At 54.6% G+C, this 21,796-nt stretch overlaps 1 protein-coding gene across 3 annotated transcripts; it reads right to left on the reverse strand.

Moving 5' to 3' along the window:
- Window positions 1-5,343: 5,343 nt before the first annotated feature.
- Window positions 5,344-15,055, reverse strand: ALOX15B (arachidonate 15-lipoxygenase type B; the record flags this gene model as incomplete). Of its 3 annotated transcripts, XM_079905304.1 has the most annotated exons (14): window positions 14,860-15,055; window positions 14,557-14,779; window positions 14,216-14,297; window positions 10,906-11,028; window positions 10,506-10,609; window positions 9,042-9,214; window positions 8,658-8,804; window positions 8,354-8,557; window positions 7,233-7,319; window positions 6,690-6,859; window positions 6,380-6,501; window positions 6,182-6,282; window positions 5,934-6,104; window positions 5,344-5,523 (listed from the first exon to the last, which is right to left on the reverse strand). In XM_079905304.1, the coding sequence occupies exons 1-14, from the start codon at window positions 15,004-15,006 to the stop codon at window positions 5,344-5,346; spliced, it is 2,034 nt and encodes a 677-aa protein (XP_079761430.1). In that variant the 5' UTR covers window positions 15,007-15,055. The 3 variants fall into 3 exon arrangements, with proteins under 3 accessions (XP_079761430.1, XP_079761431.1, XP_079761432.1); XM_079905305.1 differs by lacking the exon at window positions 7,233-7,319; XM_079905306.1 differs by lacking the exons at window positions 6,380-6,501; window positions 7,233-7,319 and having other exon boundaries at window positions 6,703-6,859.
- Between the last annotated feature and the right edge of the window lie 6,741 nt (window positions 15,056-21,796).

The raw sequence follows: 21,796 nt of genomic DNA on the forward strand, positions 1-21,796 counted from the left end.
ACAAGGAAGGATGTGTGCCCTGGATCTGTCATGTGGTCCACTTTGACCCCAGCATCTTTAGGGAGAGGGTTACAATTAGAGCCCAGCTTACCTGTACCTCTAGCTGTAGTTCTCAGGGCCAGGCTCCCTGGCTTGTGTGTGTGTGTGCGTGTGTGTGTGTGTGTGTGTGTGTGTGGAGTCTCTCCCCAGCTCTTTCCTATCCCCACTATCATTCCCCACCATTTTTGTCCTTGAGCCCAGTAAGTTCAATAAAAATCAATATACTTGGCTCCCATTTCATTTTTGTTTTTGTTCCTGTGTGCACGTAGGTGGGTGGGGAACCAAGGGGTTAGAGAAAGAAAGAGCAGCAATGAATCCCTGGATCACCTGCTCTGGAGACAGGAAGCCTCCCAGCTCAACCCACCACCTAGCCAGATCCTACATTCCTTCACCTCCCAGAGTGTGTTATCCATCAGAAGGTGAAGGGATATCCAGACTCAAGGGGCCGATACAAAAAAGTGGGTATTTTGCAAAGCCTGAGAATCCAGCTTCTGGGTGTGGGAGTTGTTAGCATTGCCACTGAGATCTGGTTCCTCTTCTGGACACATGGAGGATTCAACCTCTGGCTCTCTTGTGCATGGGTGGAGTCATGGATGAGTTTTGGCCAACAAGCTATGAGCAGAAGTGATGTGGTCATCTCCAGGCTGGAGCATTTAACTGCTGGCATGAGCCCACCAGAGTTCTCTGCTCTCTACCTCTCTGTTCTAGAAGCATGTGATGAGATGTTGCTTCCATCAGCTTCTGTCTCTGAGGGACTAGAGCAGAGCCCCGTGATGACCTGAGCTGGGCATGGAGCTGAGTGAGAAATGAACTTTTGCTGGGTTAAGCCATTGAGATTTTGAGATTATTTGTTGTTGCAGCATAATCTAACCCACCCTGACTGAAACAGATGGTAATCTGGGGGGTCTAATGTTCTCCCTTCCAGCCCTGTAGCCCTTAAAAATTGAGATTTGTGCAGCCCTCAAGCCAGTCATCCACATCTTTCTCCACAGCCACCCAACCTTCCCATTTTCCTGCTTCCCTAGACTTCAGATCTAGCCCCCCTTACCTATTCTGCCTCCGGAGTCAAATTTTGTACCCGACCAAACCCTGGTCACAGTGTCTTTGGGGAGTGGACGTGGGGCAGACTTTGGCTCTGCCAAAGATCGGATTTTCACTTCCTGAACATGTGATACTGGGAGAATAGGATCCCCATGGCATTGTGCATGAAGAGGCGTGTTTGGGGATGTCTCACCTGCAGATTCCAACCTAAGAATTTAGCCAAAATCACCAGTTTCTGCTCGCCTTTGAACAAAATCAAGGAATAAGACATACCCAACGGCGCCCCCTTGTGGCTAGAATAACTATAGCAGAGGCTGGATGTGCCATCCCCGTAAACCTGGGCCTTGACTTAGAACAGCAGGACCGGGATACGCTGGAAGGATGTCAGGGCACAGTCAGGCAGCTTGTCTTTCCAAGAGGACGGACACTCCTTGGCCTGCACCAAAGTTAGCATTAGAAGACATGCCTCGTCTGCAAATGTCCCAGAGCCAGAGAGGGTGGAACCAGGGGGGATCACCGGAATCTGTTTCCCCAGAAAGCCAGCTTGGAGGGAGATTTACTGGGGAGACACACCTGGCCACACGTAGGATCCTCCGTGGGCTCTGGAAGCCTCTGGGGACAGGATGTGGGGAGGGGGCCCATGTAAAGCTCCAGCCTTGTCAGACAGGTGGCGTCCCTCAGCTTGCACCCTGGACCCCCTCTGTGCTTTTCCGTAAGTCTGGAGGGCAGCTGGTATGGTGTAAAGAGAAGATACCAGCCCTCTTTCCGAGTCCCTCAGCCTCAGTGGCCCAGATTTTTCAGATAAATGGGAGGAACGTGAAGACCGGGAAAGTCCCTTCCAGCACTGACGTTCTGGGGTCTGCTTGCCTCATGGCTCCTGTCTCCCTAGACAGTATGTGGAGGACGCGGCTGTCAATTCCCCTGGCATGACCCCTACTTCAACTGGCTTATGGGGGCAGACAAAAAAACACATAAACAAACACATAAACAAATACATCCTTTCAGATGGTTGCAAGTGCAGTCAGGAGATGAAACCAGGTGGTGTGTTAGCATGACCTGGGTGGGGGGGAGCATTAGATGTGGTGATCAGGGAAGGTCACTCTGAGGAGGTGACAGCTGAGTTGAGACTGGGGGGAAATGTGTTACAAACAAGGACAGGGCAAGTGCAAGGGCCCTGAAGGGTGTGCGTTCAAGGCCCGAGTGGCTGCAATAGGTGACCCAGGGGTGGATGGAAGCTGAGTCATGCACGATCCTATAGTCCACAGTTGAGTCCTTGGATTTGACTCTAAGGGAAACACGGTTTTAAGCTCTGGCTTACAGTAGGGGAGTGACCCAATCTGATTGTTTTCCCTCTGTCTTGGGGGGCGGGGGGCTCCAGGGGTTGCTCCCCTGCCTTGCAGAGCTCTGGGTGGGGCAAGGTGGGGGTGGGGTGGGTGCCCCAGCAGTGAGGGCTCAGCTTCCTGTGTGGGTGGCTCATTGTGAGCCAACCCAGCGAGCTCACATCCTTCCCTGGGGCCTCTCCTGCTCTCCGGGTCCACCCCTGGTCAAGGAGAACCAGTTCTTCAGCCCAATGAGCACCTACCCAGAGTCACACATCCACATTTTGGTTGTAACTGGGGAGCGCTCCATCTACATCCTCGTGCCTAATCCCATCCATGTCCCCGGCCACATCCACGTCCCCACCATCCCCATCTCCATCTGTTTCCCTTGGGAACCTAATTTCCACTCCAGACTTGAGCCCTGATCAAACCTGGAGCCACCACTCCTACTTTTTTTGGGACAGAGGGGTTGGCTGGGGGACACCTATTGAGAATGGATTGTGATTTGGAAAATGGCGCCCAAACTCTTCTACACCATCAGCTCCCTCCCCTGTTTCTTCCAAATCCCCTCCCACAATCCCCTCCAGGCTGACTGTGTGCCCCTGCCTCCTTCCCACCCCCACAGAGTGATGCTACTGCTGGATTAGAAGGTTAAGGCTGGGCCTCTCACCCCTGCTCCTCCAGGACCCAGCATCCCAGAGGGGCCTGGAGGTGCAGTTTCCCAAACCTCTGAGCCTCAATTCCCCCCTCCACTGGCCCTGCTCCTTACAGAGCCTTAGCAGCCCCCTGGGGGCACAGTCTCAAGAGAAGGGCAGTGGCTAGAAGGCAGGAGGCTGGGTAAATTTTCATCTTAAGATGCAAATTTGAATCATCAAGTTCCTCGCATCACACAAGGGTCATCAGGGTGGCTGAGCAGAGCCCAGGAGGGCAGGCCTGACCGGCCTGACAGCCCGTGAGAGTACTGTGACCAGGCAAATGAGACAGCTCTGCCAGTCACAGAGCAGGTGCATGACCTTCATCCCCAGCCTCTTCTCTGTCCTGCCTCCATCCCCTTAAGGCATTCCCCGCCCTCACGTCACTTCCTACCCCTCATCTCATCCTTACTGAATATTCATCCTCATTCCAATCCCATCATTGATTCAGTTCCCAACCCTGATCTTGTCCTCATCACTAACCCGTGTTTCTAGAATCTCCCAGTTACCAGGTACTGTGCCTGGAGGTGGGGAGAAAACCAAACCAAATTACAGACAGTCTAATCTAGTGGAAAAGAAAGATATCCATCCATCTACAGTGCTCTGGGAGCCATTAAGAGTTAAACCTGGTCTTTCTTGATGAAGCAATTATCAAGCTAAGATCTGAAGGAAGAGGAAACATTAACCAGGTCTAAGAGGTGGAGAGGGAACAGTATGTGCAAAGGCCCTGTGGTTGGAAGGAGTCGACCACACTTTATACCTTTACTCAAAAGTCCCCTTCTAAAGAGCTCTTGCCTGGCTACTCTATATCTAAATTTGCTCCCCTATACTTTATACAGTAAGTCCCTTACATACGAATGAGTTGTGTTCTGAGAGCACGTTCATAAGTCCAATTTGTTCCTAATTCCAGCAAATTTAGCCTAGGTACCCAACTAACACAACTGGCTGTACAGTACTGTACTGTAATAGGTTTATAATATTTTTCACACAAATAATACATAAACAAACACAAAACATAAAGAAAACATTTTTAATCTTACAGGACGGTACCTTGAGAAGTACAGCAGTGCAGTACAACAGCTGGCGCTTCTCAGCAGTACCAGCTACATCACCACTGCTTCTATTCTTGCTTCCAGACATCCTGGGCTTGAAATAAAGATGCTGTACTGCTGTACTCTATACAGCGCTGTACAGTAAAGTACACAAAAGCACCACCACTTGCAGAGGATGCAGGGACATGACAATATATACCAGACACGGGAGCTAACTTAGGTGATTGGATATGCGAAAGCATGTTCGCATCTTTAAAAGTTGGCTACTTGAAGGCTCGTGTGTAGGGGACTTACTGTATTATCCTTCCCTGCTTTATAGCTTCTCTTCAGCACTTATCACTTTTTAATGTAGTATTTATTTATTTTTTAAATTAAAAATTTATTTATTTATTTACTTTTGGCTGTGCTCAGTCTTCTTTGCTGCGCGCAGGCTTTCTCTAGTTGCGGCAAGCGGGGGCTACTCTTCGTTGCAGTGCACGGGCTTCTCATTGCGGTGACTTCTTTTGTTGCGAAGCACGGGCTCTAGGCATGTGGGCTCCCGTAGTTGTGACACACAGGCTTAGTTGCTCCACCACATATGGGATCTTCCCGGACCAGGGCTCGAACCCATGTCCCCTGCATTGGCAGGTGGTTTCTTAACCACAGAGCCACCGGGGAAGTCCCAGGGTATGTTTTTTTTAGAAAGCATATGTGGGCACTGCCTGCAAGTCCCCGGCAGTAGGTCTTCCTTCTGCCCTGCTTCCCATGGCCCTTTCTCAGTGGGTTGTTCATTTTAAAGTTGGGACCATAGGTCACCATCAACCTCTCGAGCAGTTTTCAGGCGGGCCACGCCTTATGCTGCTGGATGGTCTGGAAGAGGGCTGCCCTTGAGCCGCATGACCATTAGGTCCAGTCAGCTGTGGTCAGTGGGATTGGGGGCAGGACTGTGTTCCCCCTATGGTACCCTTCCAGGGGGCTGTGGTTGTGCAGGACTTTGAGGCTTGGAGTCTTCAAAAGGCATAGTGGTGCCGTCCAATGAGCTTTTATTCTCTGGGGTTTTTTTTTGTTTCTGTTTTGCGGTGTATTGGGGATGAGTTACACCAGACCCAGCAGGGGCATATGGGGGCCTGGTTTTCTGGGGAGTCCTTTTCTCTGGGTGGCAGGTAGCCTAGAGCTATGGGGTCAAAGGGATGTCATGTGGGGCCCTTTTCCCCAGGGGATTTAGATGGAGACGCTGTTCTCGATGATGGGAGGGTCCAGGTAGGTGTAGGGGAGCTCCAGGTCCTGGTTTCTCTCCTGGATGTCTCGCGAGATCTGAGCCAGGCGGCTCTGGAAAGCCGCGATGCTCCAGCACGGGGCCGCCTCCGTGAAGTGTTCGTCCGGGTAGGTGCCCAGGGACCGCTGGGAACCAAACACAAGGCTGGGTGGAGGGGCTGCTTTGCAGCCGGGACCCGCCTTAGCCATCCACCCTGGGGGACCTGAAGCAGCCTACGACTGAACCTCACCCGTGCCCCCTCCCCCTGAACAGTGATGATTACTGCAGGCAGCTCTCGGGGATGAAAGCTCACGTGAGAGTTTTAAAGGGGGCGGCCTCACTGGAACATATCACACGTTGCCCTTGCAGCTAAGGGTGACTCTGCATCATCTCATTTGGCCATTTGACCCCTTGTGAGATGTCCAATGCCCTCGTGTCCTCCTGGGAAGACTCACCGGGGTCTCATGGCACAGTGGGGTGTGTGTCAGGGAGAGTAAACAGTGTCGCCTCCCTTACCCCAGGGCTGGCCTGGTCTGGCTCCCAGCCCCACACTCACTCTGTCTCCAGGCTCCTTGCTCAGTGCCCAGAGGGCAACGATGACATCACATGTGGCATTGACTGGTGGGAGGGTGGCTATGAACCTCTCCGGGCTTGCCTGGCCTTTAGAGGTGGGCGGTGGCAGCTGCATGGTAGGTGGCAGGTTGGGCATCCAGGCACTGAAGTCAAACTGAAGGCCGAGAGGGCAGAGTGAGGCTAGGAGCCCGGCCCCCTCCGTCCCGCCACCCTGGCATTGACCCTTCTCACCTGCCCTGTACCGACAGCGGAATGCTTGGCCGAGCAGGTGAATATCACCATAGTGACATACTGTATCAGGGCTTCCCGTGTCCCCAGGGAGGAGGGTACGCCTGCAGGGAGAGCTGGGCTGGGAACGGGGCTACCAGGGTCCTGAGGACAATGCCGCAGTGGCCTGAGGGTAGAACCTAAGAACCGAGGTCCCCCTACCTGAGCTCTCCCGGCCTAGGAAGCCCTCGGAGAAGATCTCCCACACCCAGGCCTGGAGTTCACTGTCATCGCGGACAGACTCATCGCTCAGGTAGTAGATGCCGATCATTTCGGAGACAAAGCTGCAAGGTGCACGGGGTTCCATCCCAGCTGTGAACCCCGACCCTCTCTGAGGAGTGCCCCCGCCTGGTCCCAGTGCTATGAACATCCGGCCCTCCTCCTGGTGGACGCCTCCCTGGGCCTTCCTTCTCCTTCCCAGTCTTCCTTCCTGTCCCCCAAGGCCCCAGCTCTCTGGGGCTGGCCCCCTCACCATTCCACTGCACCCCAGATCTGCATCCCATCATCCCGGTAGTAGTAGCCTGGGATGTCTTCAACTCCTCGGGCCCGGATATCCTCAGGCAGACACAGGACGGAATAGTTCAGCTGTTCCATGTACCTCTGTATCAGCTCAGAGAAACCTTCAATGCCAAGGCCTGTGGACTGGGAAACGGGACTCCTGGGTACCACAGCCCTTGCTCCAGAAGCAGGAGGTAATAGTGGTTGGGGAGACAGGGCCACTCCCACCCCAAGACACCAGATTCTTTTTTTTTTTTTTTTTTGCGGTACGCGGGCCTCTCACTGTTGTGGCCTCTCCCGTTGCGGAGCACAGGCTCCGGACGCAGGCTCAGCGGCCATGGCTCATGGGCCCAGCCGCTCTGCGGCATGTGGGATCTTCCCAGACCGGGACACGAACCCGCGTTCCCTGCATCGGCAGGCGGACTCTCAACCACTGCGCCACCAGGGAAGCCCAAGACCCCAGATTCTTTACACTGCAGGAATATCCCATCCCCACCCTCCCTAAAGCAGTCCTTACCCTGTCCACCACCTTCCCGGGGGCAATGAGTAGCTCACGGGCCAGCGTGTTGATGTGCAGGGTGTACCGTGTGTGTGGGATCAGCAGCTGTAAGGGCCAGAGAAGGCAGAGCTAGGCGAAGCCTGGGTCTCTGTGGCCCCAGACCCGCCCCCCCATAGAGGAACCCAGGCTTGTCAATCACACATGGAGAGACATGACAGGGACAAGGGGGCAGCCTGGGATAGGGATCAGGGCTCCAGGCCCAGTGATGGGGGCTAAGGTCCACCAGCATCCTGTTCTGTGACCTTGAGCATGTGTTTTCCTCTCTCTGGGCATCAGATCACTGGGCAAATGAGAGGGCTGATCTGGACAGCACTATGAATCCCTCCAGCTCTGGCCTCCTGTGATTTCCTAACCCCAGGCAGGCAAAGCACCGTGATAACCAGGGCCTGCGGGCCTGGCAATGTGAAATGGTCCCCTAGAGACCACGTCTGAGTGCCAGGCCCTGGGAGCTGTAGATTGTCAGAAAGAATCAGCCTGGATTGAAGAGGACAGAGTAGGGCCTGCATCCAGGACCCAGGAGACTGTCTAAGGAAGAATCAGAAAATGTGAGTAGCTGTGGACCCCTCATCTTCACAGAGGAGATGCTCCAGGTCCCTGGAGGAAATGAATCTGGGCCATCTGAAGGCTTAGCAGAGCCCACCTTAGAGACACGGGTCTCCCTCCCAGGGCTCCCCACCCTGCAGCTATCTGCAGAAAACCTGTTGGTCAAAGCCATGTTCACACTTTGGCATCTCTCAGCCCCAGGTCTCTCCTTTCCTAGGAGCTGGGCTTCTGTGATCGCTGTTGGCTTGAGCTCCCCTAAGAAGAGAATCTCTCTGGGGCATAGCCTGCTCTCACATGCGGTCCTCTCCCTCGCGCCTGTCCTCATCACCTCACCCTAGCTCAGGGCCTGCTGGAAAGCAGCCTCTCAGGGGAATTGTGCAGGGAGATGCTGCTGAGGCAGAATGGGGGCTCAGCATCTCAGCCTGAAAGGACAGGGCCACGTGGGGACAGGCGGCATAGGACCCCGAAGGGCAGGCCCAGGTGCAGCGACCTGCAGGCTTGGGGCACAGTCTGGGTCGTCTTGCTGGGCCACTGACCTTGAAGAGTGGGTGGCAGTGAGGCAGCTGGCGCAGCGTAGCCAGGGTGAAGACCTCGGTCACCAGGTGTACCTGTAACAGGTGTGTGAGGGCCTCGTGGATGGAGAACTCGGCATTGCGCACCCACGTCTTGGCCAGCAGCCAGTCCCACTTGTCGTCGCTGGGCAGAAAGATGGGGCTGTCGGGCCCAGGGGTCTGGCTGAGCTATAGGAGAGGCCAGTGGGGAGAGGCAGCCTTGAGTGTCTGCCAACCATTTAGTCAGACCTCTCCCTGCCCCTGCCCTGTCGCCTGCCCGGCTGCTGACCTGGATGGCGAGGGGCAGCAGGGGCCCACACCCTGGGCGCTGGTATAGCAGGGTCATTGGGGCCGCGGAGAACTGAGGCCTCCTATTAATGACATTGGTGCGGATGCCAGAGAGGATGCCGTAATCCACCAGGAACAAGGACCCTTTCTGCGGGAGAGAGAAGGGGAGCCAGGGCTGCCATCTGGCTTTCTAAAGGCAGAAGGTGGGGAGTAGGGGGGTGGGGAGAGGATTCAGGGCCAGGATACTGTGCACGGGAGAGGGTGTTCCTGGCACGTAGCACACAGTAGGTCCTTAACAAATGTGAGTGTTATTCCTCTCCAGTAGGGGATGGGCCCAAAGCACTGAGATGGGGGTGTGCAGAGCCAGGACTCCTGTGCCCCTCACCTCCAGCTCAGCCTGCAGACTCGTCCCGGGGCCCAACACTGGGGCCACCATGGCATCAGTGACAGGGAAGTTCTTTGGGAGGTGGCGACAGCGGCGGATCAGGACCGGGTTGAGGCCATTCAGGAACTGGTAGGCGAAGAAGGCATCCTCCTGCCAGTGCTCAAACACATACTCTGCAGGGGGGCAGGGGAGATGGGACCAGTCACCCCAGCGCCCAGGGGTCTCCCCCTGAGCGCCATTGTGGCGTTTCTCCTGCGTCCATCCTGTGCTCCCCTCTCTTCTCATGCAGTACTTCCCAGGGTGACCTCCTCTGACCCCTTGGCTTCAGTTCACCAAACAGCAAACCTTAGTCCCCAGCCCACCAGTCCCACCATCTACCTGCCATCTCCAACCCCATGACTCAAACACAGTATATCGGAGGCTGAACATGGGCTCCTGCTCTAGCCCAGTCCCCAGCCCATTGCCTGGCATCCCGGGAATGGCACCTTCATCCACTGGATTGCAGGTGGCAGAGCCCGGAGTCCTCTCGGCAGCTCCCCCCATCCTCCGCCCATCGAGTCCCACCGATTCTCCATCCTCAGTAGCTCTTGCTCCACACGTCCACTCCATCTCTGCTGTCACTGCCTCGCTGAGGATTCCATCCTCTGCTGACCACAGCCAGAGCCTCATAACTGGTCCTCCTGCTTGCACTCCTGTCCCCTAACAGCCCCCTCCCCACGGCACATCTGGCCACAGTACTCCCCAGCTGGCAGCTGGTTGAAGGTCCCACTGCCCTTAGGAAAGGCCCGAGCTCCTGCCACGGCCTCCACAGTCCTGCACGGCCCAGGGCCCATGCACGTCTCCTGCTTCGCCTCCTGTCTTCCTTCCCTGGCTCAATCCCCTTTGGCCACAGCAGCATCTTTCCCCTCAAAGGTCTCCACTCCTTCCATCTTCAGGGCCTTCACATGCACCGGACCGCCCCCCCCCCGAACCTGAAGCACCCTCTGCGCTCACACACCATGCCTGGCGCTGTTGACACCTCCCCACTTTGAGGTCTCAGCATAAAAGTCACCTCCGTAGAGAGTTCCCTAGCTGGACTAGGCCAGGTCCCCCTTTTACACACTCTCACTGGAGCTGATGCACAGGTTTCATAAGCGAAACTCATTATTTGCCTTTGAGCCTAATGTCTACTTGTCTGCTCAACTGGGAGCCCTGTGGGGGCAAGGACTGTGTCCACAGTCCCTAAGCGAGTGTCTCATGTGTAGTAGCCCAACAAGTGTCTGATGGATACAAGGCATTAGAAGGTCAGAGGTGCCCCCACGACACGTCCTTTTCTGTGTCTGAGGAGAAAGTAAGGTCTCGTGGGAGTCAGGGGCCTGCCCAAGGTCACACAGTGAACTGGCGCTTGGTTTTCTGAGATTCCTGACAGCCAGGAGAGCTGATACCCCAGGGAAGAGGTCTGGAGCCCCGGCTGGAGCCCCTCACCCACGGCTGGGGTCTTCCAGAAGTTGAACACACTTCTCATCTCCTCCAGGCTCTTCCAGAGCCCCTTGCGGTCCAGCAGCCCTTTGAGTTTCAGATGTGCCAACCTGCCAGAAGATGTGAAAAGTGGGGAGAGGGAGGCAAGAGGCCCTGGGAGACCCGCCCGCGTTGGCTACGCTTATCCATCTTGGGGTCCTGAACCAGCCTCCGGGGGGGACCGTGGTAGTCACTGCCCCTGAGGTCATCCTCACCTTGTTGGAACAGGTGGTGAGCAGAGGCCGTGCCCTGGGCTGGGCTGTGTGACCCACATCCCTGATGGTGGGGGAGCTGAGTGGGGGAGGGCAGAAGGCAGGGGTACCCGTACCCCTGAGGCCCAGGGGCAGGAGAGGGTGGGCATCCTCACATCGAGCTGCCTCGCAGGTAGAAGGTGATGTTCTTTGCCAGAGAGTATTTGATGTTGAGGTCCAGGTTTTTTATGGTCTCCTCGTTGAGGCAGCGAGGCCAGCCTGGGATGTAGGTCTTCCAGCTGGAGGGAGGACCAGGGAGGCAGTTAGCAAGAAGCTTCAGGGAAACCACTGACTAGGGAGAGGGAGTGGCAGACCCCTTGGAGGCCCTGGTCAGGGCCAGCCCCCTTCCACAAGCAGGGGTCTTCCTGGGCTCTGCCCTTCCCCTCCACCCTCAAGGCCGCAGGGAGAGCTGCCATGTTCCCACAGCCATGTTCTCCCCTGGTCAGTTGATTGGTCCAGGGTTGGGCACCTGGCCAGAGCAAGGCCAATCAGAATCCTTCCCAGGGAATTGGAGATTGGGGCTGGACCAGAGGTCATCTCTCTCTGGATATCTGGGTTATAGCACATAAACACCAGGACTGGGAGACTTCCCTGGTGGTGAAGTGGTGAAGAGTCCGTGCTTCCAATGCACGGGGCCCAGGTACGGTCCCTGGTCAGGGAACTAGACCCCATGTGCGTGCCGCAGCTAAGAGTTTGCCTGCCGCAACTAAGACCGGGCACAACCAAATAAATAAATAAATTTTTAAAAATAATTAAAAATAAAGGAGTTGCTATTAAAAAAAAAAAAGGCCATTTTCCACTGTGTGGACTGGGAACCAAAGAAAGCTGTTCTGCAGGGAGAGAGGAAAGTGAAGCCAGAGAGAGAAGCATCTAGGGGGCTCCAGAGACAGGAGGAGAGTCACCCTGGCTTCTGGCCCGTAAGATCTGGCTACGCTTCCAGCCCTCACTTCTGTGACCTGTTGACGCATTCCCATTTTTTCTGTCTGCTAGCTGGAGTCTGTTATCGTTCTTGCAACCACAAAACTCCTGACTAACACAGATGCATCACAGAGCGGAGGCTGTCCTGAAGGTGGGAACACAGGAAGGCGTCAGTTGCCTTTGGCAGGCATCCCGTGGAGAGACACTTCAGCCTCCAAAGCTTGGGGGAGCCCAGAAATGTACTCTGGCCCGGCCTAAAGAGATCTAGCCTCTTTAAATCCCTTTATCCAGCAAGCAACACAGCCTGAAGACCTTTAGGTGAAATGGTAAAATCATGTCCCTGCAAAGCTGAGGACCCCCAGCCAGTCATCCTCTCATTCCCTCCCTCATTCATTCTTTGGTTCAATCCGTCATTGCCTTTGGGTTTGAACAGGCAACTTCAGAGCACAATTTGCAGTTAAAGTACACTGCCACCAGGTGGTGGCCAAACCCTGCTTCTCCAACTTTAATGCACAAAAACTTAGTTCCCCCAGGGATCTTGGTAAAATGCAGATTCTCATCAAGTAGGTTTGGGGTGGCCCAAGACCCTGTATTTCTAACAAGCTCCCAGGTGATGCCGACCCTGTGGACGTGAGACCTCACTCTGAGTACTGAGGGCGTAGCCACTTGGATCAGAGGTAACTGAGGGGCATTACGAACCTCGGTACACACGTGTGCAGGGCTTTGCGGCTGACAAGCTACATTCTCAACCATCTTCTCATTTGTTTTTCCTAATAACACAAATCAGCCTGGTATTCTTAGCTCCTTTTGCAGAAGAAATTAAGGATCAAAAAGGTTAACTAATTTGCTTAAGATTTCACAGCTCCTTTTGGCAGGGCCTAGGCTGGCCTTGCGTCTCCTGACTCCTGTGTCCTTGTTTTGCCAAGAAAGGAAGAAAGGCCACTCCACAGACACAGCTCCCTCCATCTGTTCCCTCACCTGGGGCTGATGCTGGCGGATTAGGCGCCATGGTTTTCTCTGGGATGTAATTCACAACGCACGTGGAATCACCAGGAGCCAAGTAAGCCTGCAGCTGCTGTGCCCCCAGAGACCTAAAGCGCAAGCCTGCAGCCCGCTCTTCAGACAGCAGCCCAGTTGGCCAGACCATGACCTTTTGAACATTTGCTCGCGCGTGTGGTCCCTGGCTTTCTGCCTTAGAAGTCCTCGCCAGCGACCCGGAAAGACTCCAGCAAGAGTGAGGCATTTAAAAGCAGTGGGTTTCAGGGCTTCCCTGGTGGCGCGGTGGTTGAGAGTCCGTCCCCTGCCGATGCAGGGGACGCAGGTTCGTGCCCCGGTCCGGGAAGATCCCACATGCCGTGGAGCGGCTGGGCCCGTGAGCCATGGCTGCTGAGCCTGCGCGTCCGGAACCTGTGCTCCGCAACGGGAGAGGCCACAACAGTGAGAGGCCCGCGTACCGCAAAAAAAAAAAAAAGAAAAAGCAGTGGGTTTCAAACTTCAGTGGGCATGAGTCATCTGGAAGGCTTGTTAAAACAATATTGCTAGCGGAACTTCCCTGGTGGGGCAGTGGTTAAGACTCCCTGCTCCTAATGCAGGCGGCTTGGGTTTGATCTCCGGTCAGGCGCAGCCCCCCCAAAAAAAACAACCAAAAAACAAAAAAAAACCCAATATTGTTAGCAACAAGGATTTACTGTTATCGCTACAGGGAATTATATATCCAGCGTCAACTACAATTTGGCCCTTGCCATCCTCCTCTACAAGGACAAGGACTAAATCATGTGTTGCTGCAGTTGCTGACTTTCAACTCCCAAAGGAGTTCAGGGTGGGGAGCAGAAATGAGGCATTCTGTGCTCTGAGCAAAACGGGCAGAACAGGTTTTCAGATAGATATGATTTTATGAACCCAATTCTCGTATCACCTCATATCCAGAAAAGCACTAAAATCCTTCGTGGTGACGACTGCTCTTCGTGACTATTAGAAACCTTCTGCAAAACAAAATATGTGCTCGACTGCAAGAGCTCCCCCTTCACCAAGATCACACAGGTACTGACTTTCCCCACTACCTCTGTGGAGCAGTTCCTCAGAGCTCTCTGAAATGCCGTCTCCTGGGCTGTAGTCCTCATTTTGCCCCAAATAAAACTTAACCCACAACTGTCATGCTGCACATTTTTATTAAGCTGACGCCAGTATCTTGTAATAACGTATAGTGGAATATAATCTGCAAATAAACAACCCAGGGCACGCTGCTGTACACCTGAAATGGACACAACGTTGTAAATCAACTAGACTTCAGTCAAAAACACCAACACTGCTGCCCCTCACCCTCAATATCTGATTCAGTAGCTATGAGGTGGGTCTGAGAAACTGTATTTCTAACGAGTTCCTGGAGATGCTGTGATTGGAAAGGACAGAGGACCAGGCAGGGACTTCAGGCCGCGTCAACACCAGCGGAACGAGGCTGACCCTCATCCCCTCGGCAACTCGCCTCCCCCCCAGTAACCCCCTCCTCACCTGTACGTCTCCCGCCTGGCCTGCAGCTCCTCCTGGCGCTGCTGCTGGAGGGTGGGGTGGCGGTCCTCCCAGGAAATCTTCGCTGTGGGAGCAGAGGAGCCGGTGGGGAGGACGGAGAAAGCCCCCTGACCTCCGGCCCCAGCTGCTCTCCCCTCCACTCCAGCCACCCCTTACCAGATCCCCTGCCCCCATAAGTAGTTTCTCCCACACCAGACTGCCACCCCACCCTCTTCCCCCAAACTCCCTGTCCCTCCCCCTCGGCCACACCGGCTCACCTCTCCACTCCCCTTGCCTTTCCCCCCAATACACCAGCCCCTTCCTCCCTCCTGTGTCCCCCTCACCTGTCCCCTCCCGCAGTACCAGGCTCCCCTGGTCCTCCAGCCACTGGTAGCAGGGGAAGCGGAGGGGGGCGCCCCGGGGCGGCGTGAGCTGGACCCAGCGGCAGAACCAGGCGTCCGAGGCCAGGGGCCAGAAAGGACGGAGCAGCGTGGGGGGAGCCTTGTGCACGCGCAGCAGCAGCACCCGGCCCACGTCCTGGGGGCACGTCACCTTGAAGTCCTCCTCCTGGGGGGCAAGTTTAGTATCCTAGAGCACCGCCTCTCCTGCTCCCTCCTCCGCCGCCCCCACCCCCACCCCACACTCACAGCGCCGGCGCTGAACTCTTTGCCGAAATGGTCCAGGGGCAGTGGCAGGGTCTCTCCTTCGGTCCCCACGATGATGACAGACATTTTGTCCCACGTGCCAGCCCCGAAGGCCTCCCCAGTGGATACCCTCACCCTGAACTCAGCCATGGTGACAGCTGGAGTCTGGCTCTCTGCTGCTCATCCGACGTAACTGCACAGCCCAGAGGCTCACCCCCAGGGACAGGCACGGCCCCACCCTGGCCAGGCCTTGTGGAGGTAACTCAGTTCCCACGGGGCCCATTACCACCCCCAAAAGCAAGAGCTGGCTCCGGGCAGAGAGGGCGTGGCTGAGAGGCAGGAAGGGAGGGATGCAGATGGGGGTTGGGGTGCTCTGAGACGTGAGGGACTGGGCGTCCTGAGGTTTGGGAAACAGAACATTTCAGTGATGGGTGGGGCCGGAAGGAGTTGGGATCCAGTGGAGTTCATGGGTTCGTTTGTCCCCCTCTTAGTTTCTTTGCCTCCTTAGCCTTTAAAAGCCTAGGCAGGACCAACTCCCCACTTTCTACAAGTCTTCTTGGCCTGCCTTCATTATTTTATTTGATTCATGAATAATTTTGAGAACCTGCTCTGTGCCAGGTATTATGTTGGGTGCTGTGAGTATGGCCCCAGGCAAGGCCCAGTCTTTGCCCTTTTGCAGGTTAAGACTCAAGTGTGGAGGGCTTCCCTGGTGGCGCAGTTGTTGAGAGTCCGCCTGCCGATGCAGGGGACACGGGTTCGTGCCCCGGACTGGGGAGATCCCACATGCCGCAGAGCAGCTGGGCCCGTGAGCCATGGCCGCTGAGCCTGCGCGTCTGGAGCCTGTGCTCCGCAACGGGAGAGGCCACAGCAGTGAGAGGCCCGCGTACCGCAAAAAAAAAAAAAAAAAAAAGATATCAGGGTGGCTGTGTCCATCGTAGCCACGTTGGTGATGATGATGAGCTGTGAGGGCTGTGGGGATTTTTCGGAAGTATGTGGGGAGGTCTTTTCTGGGCAATAGAAAAGCCCAAACAATAAACATCCCCTAAATAATTCAAGGAAAGCTTCTCATAGGAGGTGAGTTTTAAACTAGTGATGAAAAACTGATACAATTTTAATAGGCAGAGATGAACAAACAGGATAATCTAAACTCAAACCAGCCCGATAAAATATGGGAACATATTGGTTTATGTAACTGGAAAATTCAGGAGTAATGGCTTCAGGCCTGGATGGATCCAGGTGCCCAGAACATGTGTCAGGAATTGTGCTTCCTCAATGTTTCATTTCTGCTTTCTTCTGTGTTGAACTGTGTTAGCTCATTCTCAGGCAGACTTTTCCCAAGTGGTGGCAGAAATGATAACCAGCAGCTCTGGGCTTCTATCCTTCCAGCTTAGCAACCCTAGCACAAAGACGATGTCACCCGCTTACTGCAGATGTTCTGGGGCTGACCCTCACTGAACTGGCCTTGGTCACAGACTCTGAAGCTGGGGCTGGAATTAGTCCCATACAAACTATATGGATGGAGGGTGGAGATGGGTGGATCCCCAAAGGAATTTTAGATGTGGGAAGAAATAGGCAAAAAAAAAAAAAAATGTGTTTATTCTACCTTTTCTGGGAGAAGTCCCTCTCAGAAACCATCTGTCAGCGGATTGCTGACCTGAGTTTTTCAAAACTCTCAACCAAGGTTTAGAGGTCTTCTGAAATGGAGAGCTTGTTCTGGTTATCCATTGCTGCATGATAAACTACACTAAAACTCTCTCTCTCTTTTTAAAAAATGTATTTGTTTATTTAGTTTTGGCTGCGTTGTGTCTTCGTCGCTGCGCGCGGGCTTCCTCTAGTTGCGGTGAGTGGGGGTTACTCTTCGTTGAGGTGCGCCGGCTTCCCATTGCGGTGGCTTCTCTTGTTGCAGAGCATGGGCTCTAGGCGCATGGGCTTCAGTGGTTGTGGCTTGCAGGCTCAGTAGTTGTGGCGCACGGGCTTAGTTGCTCCACGGCCTGTGGGATCTTCCCGGACCAGGGCTCAAACCCGTGTCCCCTGCACTGGCAGGCAGATTCTTAACCACTGCGCCACCAGGGTAGCCTCGTCTTTATTGAATTTGTTACAGCATTGCTTCTGTTTTATGTTTCGGTTTTTTGGCCAAGGCATGTGGGATCTTAGCTCCCCGACCAGGGATCGAACCCGCATCCCCTGCATTAGAAGGCGAAGTCTTAACCACTGGACCGCCAGGGAAGTCCCAGCTGCTGCTTTCTGCCTTCGGTGATGAAGAAGGCTGGGGAAGCTACTCCCCAACCCCCAGGGGACTACACCCAGGATGGATCCAAATGTTGTGGGGACCCTCAGCTCATCCAACCTTTTTTTGTTTGTTTGTTTGTTTTTGGCCGGGCTGCGTGGCTCGCGGGATCTTAGTTCCCCGACCAGGGATCGAACCTGGGCCCCCGGCAGTGAAAGCACAGAGTCCTAACCACTGGACCACCAGGGAATTCCCAAGCTTATCCAACTTTGAAGGCCCTCTTTAAGAAAAAGAATAGACAATTGGGTAGCGAGGCTTGGAAGGGACTTGTGCGGGTGAGAGATTGTGAAGTTTCACCTTCATCAGCTTTGCAGTGAAATCGCCTCTGCACAGGTAGAGAGGACGGCATCTCCAGCCAGCACCAGCAGCTGCTGAGCCAAAGTGAGACCAGGGGAATTTTCCTGATCCGGCAACCAGTTAAGCTGCTGCTGTATTCCTCCTTTGAAGAATGAGGGGGTGGGGGTCCCAGGATCAAATGATGCCCCTATGTCCCTCCTCTCCTGATGGAGAAGCCAGAGTTGGCGGAGGAGGGAAGGAGCAGGCCTGCTCCTTCCCTCCTCCCCCACTACACCACCCCCCCTCCCCATCAGGGCCCTGACCGGCGTGGTGAGGAACAGACTTTCAGAGCAGATTAGGAAATGGGAGTTTTCAACTGGACTGGACTTTGGAAGGTACTGGTTGGAGAAATGTAAAATGGGTTCATGTTCATATCCCACCAAGTCAAAAGTCTTTAAGAATCTGATTACACAGACATTGGCTTGGAGTTTAAGTCGTGCTCTTGCAGAAAAGAATCAAGGGGTCACAAAGCAGGGCTGCCTGTGAGAGAAACATCTCCAGAGCATCGCTGAGAGGCACCCCAAGGCCCAGAGCCTGAACTCCTGGGTGTGCTTCCTGATCCCAAGATTTGCTGCAACTGCGGTGATCGACAAGGCTTTTCACCACTGGGAGCCTCAGTTTCCATGTGTGTCAAATGGGTTGTGTGAGGATTAGGGGTCGTATATGGGGACGTGCTTTTTAGGTGATGGGATCGATGTTCCCTGTGACAGAATGGGTAAGTACCAGTGTGGCATGCCCTTCTCTGGGTCCAGGACCAGAGACCCAGACGCAGGGGTGGGTGGTAAAGTGCAATGTCCCTGGTGGAGGTGACAAAATGGCTTTAGTTTGGAGGCACGAGTCTCTAGACTGTGACAAACAAGCTCCTCTCTGTGGGAACCTGGGTTTTCCAGACATCGCAGTTGTCCTTCTCCCCAATTTCTCTGCTCCCTTCCCCCTCTGGGAGCAGGGCAAGCCGCCTGTCCCACCCTAATCTCCTTGTCAAAGTCTAGTCACTAATTCACGAGGATGTTGACAAGCGAGATGCGCTGATCTTAGAGACCTCACTTCACTCTCCTTTGCATCGTCTCCTCTGGGGCAGGACCTGAAAGATTCCTCCACCTTCTAAATGCTGAGTCAGCACGAGAGTCCCGACAAGGCTACCAGGCTGTGCGCCTTTTCTCTCACAAGGTCCTAACCTCTGCGTGGGTTAGGTTCCCCCGTAAATGGAATTTCAGGAACAGTCATACTGCAGGGAAGGGCCCGGCCTGACTCTCGGTGGAGTTGAGGCTTAGAGAGAGACATCATCTCTTGTCATTCATCCTTCACTCCCTCCTCCCTCCAAATTCAGTGTTTATCTCCTTTTCTTTCCTCTTAAACCGGTCCAACCCCCACTGCTTCCCACAATCCTTTTGAGACACTTTTGACTGCAAAGAACAGAATACCTGATTCAATCTGGCTTAAGCAAAGAAAACAACTTGCTATCCCATCGTACTGGACTAGCAGGAACTGGTTAAGCCTAGTGAAGGGTAGAGGCTCAAACAAGTGGCAGCAGGACTTAGTCACTGCCCATCTGTCGGTTCTGCTCCTTCTTTGTGGTGGCAAAACCACTCAAGAGTCACATCCTCTCAGCAACCCCAGAGAAGAGATGCAACTTCTGCCCTTGGCTTCTAGCAATGTCTCAGCACGTAGCCTTGTTTGCTTCGACTGGGTCACCTGCCTGTCCTTGAAGCAATCCCTGTGGCCAGAGGGATGGAGCGATTGGGCAGGACTGGAGGGAGGTCTGGGGTCAGTTCCACAGGGACTGAGAGTGGGGCAGGGATGGTTGCCCATCATGGAGCAGACGGTTGCTAGGAAGGCAGAACACCCGACGTCCATCACGAGTCATCATGTCAGAAACATTGAGCCTGGGGCCGGGATAGCTGGGCTCAAAGAAAATAGATGACCAATGGGCTGGTCACCCATGGGTGGCTTTGGGATGTTCTCTCCTGTTCTAATGTGCCAGTGGTAGGCTCTGGAAGGGTCGGAGGTAGAGTGTGGGTTTTGGTGAGGTCTTGTCCAGAGATCAGTGGACCTCAACTTCCCCATTTGGGGGCCCCCTTCCCTCAGAATCGGACTCTGGCCTCCACGGTTCCTGGGTCCTGGCCGTAGACAAGCTCTGCTCTTCTTTTCCTTCCTCTCTCCTGCCTATGACCAAGGGATGAGGCCACACCACCCATTTCCAGAGCCTCAGAGACCCTGGTCTTTTCTAGAAGCCTGAAAGGCCTGTAGCTTCCCTGCTTGGTTCCCTCAGAGCAGATCCCCTGAGCAGAGGGGTTTCTGGGCGGGGGGTTGCTGACCCCAGTTCATCTCCCCCTGCCTGGGTCATCTCTAAGGTTCACCCCTTATCTGAAGCCCTCCGTGGCGATGCCAGGTTCGAGCCCTCCGGGGATGGGGGTGTTCGGGCCACCCAGGCCAAAAGGACCACATACCGTGGACTGGAAGAAAGCACACCTTTATTCCAGCCCCCACCCTGCCAGGACCCAGCACCACGGCACATGGCCTGGTGTCCACAGCGCACAGTCCAGATCTCGGTGAACGCGGTCCCACAACGCAGTGTCACAGGTCCCCCAAAGGGGGGTGTCGGGGGTCCACTGCAGGTGGGGATGGGGAGCAGGGCCCCGACCCTGAGGAGCAGCACAGACAAAGGGGCCAGGTGAGCCCTGGGTCAGGGTGCGGCGTCCCGGCTATGGGATGGAAGCAGCAGCAGAGCTGCGGGAGGTCCCTGCTTCGGCCAGCGCTGCTCCTGGCGACAGAGCCATCCCGAAGGCAAGGCCACCCCGAGCGTGGGCTCCTGGCACAGGCCAGCTGGCCGAGGTAGTGTAAACACGTCTGAGGGTGAGGGGTGCCTAGTGGCCAAGCCGGGTGCTCTCTGGGCTGGGAATTGCCCGGGTCCCCAGAACAAGAGGGTTGACCAGGTGGAGAGGACTTGGGTCTGAGGGCAGCTGGGCTCTAGGAGACTGACTGGGCCCAGGAGAAAAGGTTCCACGGAAATGGAGGAGAAAGGCAAGGAGAAGCGGCCCGGCAAAGAGAGGAGACTAAGGGCAGAAAGGAGACTGGGGCTTAGCTGTTTCCCTCCTCTTCTCCCACCAGCTCTCTGGGGCGGGTGGTCCTGCGTTCTCCTGGCTGGGGAGGAGGACAGGCCTCTCCTTTACCAGCTCCTCCCCCCGTCACTTGCCTTTGAGACTGAGTCCCAGGAACAAGGCTGAGTTGAGGGTGGGAAGGGATCCGCTCAGCCCTGCCCGCCCCGCCTCTGCCCCAAACTGGGTTTGGGCCCCAGGTCATACTCCTCCCCCTCTGGGGGTGCCTTGCCCCAGCCTGTCCACACTAATCCTCCTGCACCTAATCCCAGGCCAATTCTTTCCCGAAGCTCCGAGCCTGCCCTTGATTCCTGGGGCCTAAGTACAGAGAAAATCTGAAGAGAGATGTTTAAGAATGTACATAATTTTAAAAATATCTTGTGTGTGTGTGCATCAGGGTTTTTAAAAAAATCTTTAATTCATCATCTCTGAACTCGGTTAAAAATGTTCTTTAAATTATACTATATTACTCACTATAGCAGCACCACCTTAGTAACCAGAACCTACAAGTGCTGGATTCTAGGTATCTTGTCTGTTCTTCCTCTACCTTTAGGAAGGAGGGGCAACCATTGAACTTGTGGACTTTACGAGCCAGGCAAAGCGATCTCCAGCAGTGCCTGTAATCCTAACATCAGCTGCTCCAGAGTCCTGAGGTCTAACGTCTACAGGCTCTGGACAGGTACATAAGAGATGTTCAGAAAATCTTGGTGTCTCGGAGTCCACGGGGAGGGGTGGGCACTCCACTCCCCGTGGTGAGAACAGAAAAGCGAAACCCTGGAGAGACGGGACGCGGGGACGGTTGCTCTTTCGCTCCAGCAGGAAGTCAGCAATCGCCCCTGCGGGGCTTTGATTTCAGAGAAGAGGGAAATTTGGCAGCCATGTTTACAATGTGGTAGCTCTTGATTTCTAAATGTTAGCTCAAAACAAAAACAAAACCACTTCATTGATCAAACGAAACAAGTCTCAGGGCTAGTTTCTAGGCTGGTTTTTATGAAATCTTAGCAGTTCTGAGATTTTAGGGATCCTAGGATCCTTTCGTTCTCTGACTCAGAAACTTTAATGTGCATAGAAATACTCTGAAGGAACTCTGTTAGGGTGTAGATTCTGTTGCAATACGCCTGGGCCTGAGATTCTGCGTTGCTAACAAGCTCCCAGGCGATGTCGCTGCTGCTGGCCTACCTACCACACTGTGTGGTGAGGATTTAGTTCATCCTTCCGCCTA

Source organism: Stenella coeruleoalba (assembly GCF_951394435.1).
Source record: "Stenella coeruleoalba genome assembly, chromosome: 19".
Lineage (NCBI taxonomy): Eukaryota > Metazoa > Chordata > Mammalia > Artiodactyla > Delphinidae > Stenella > Stenella coeruleoalba.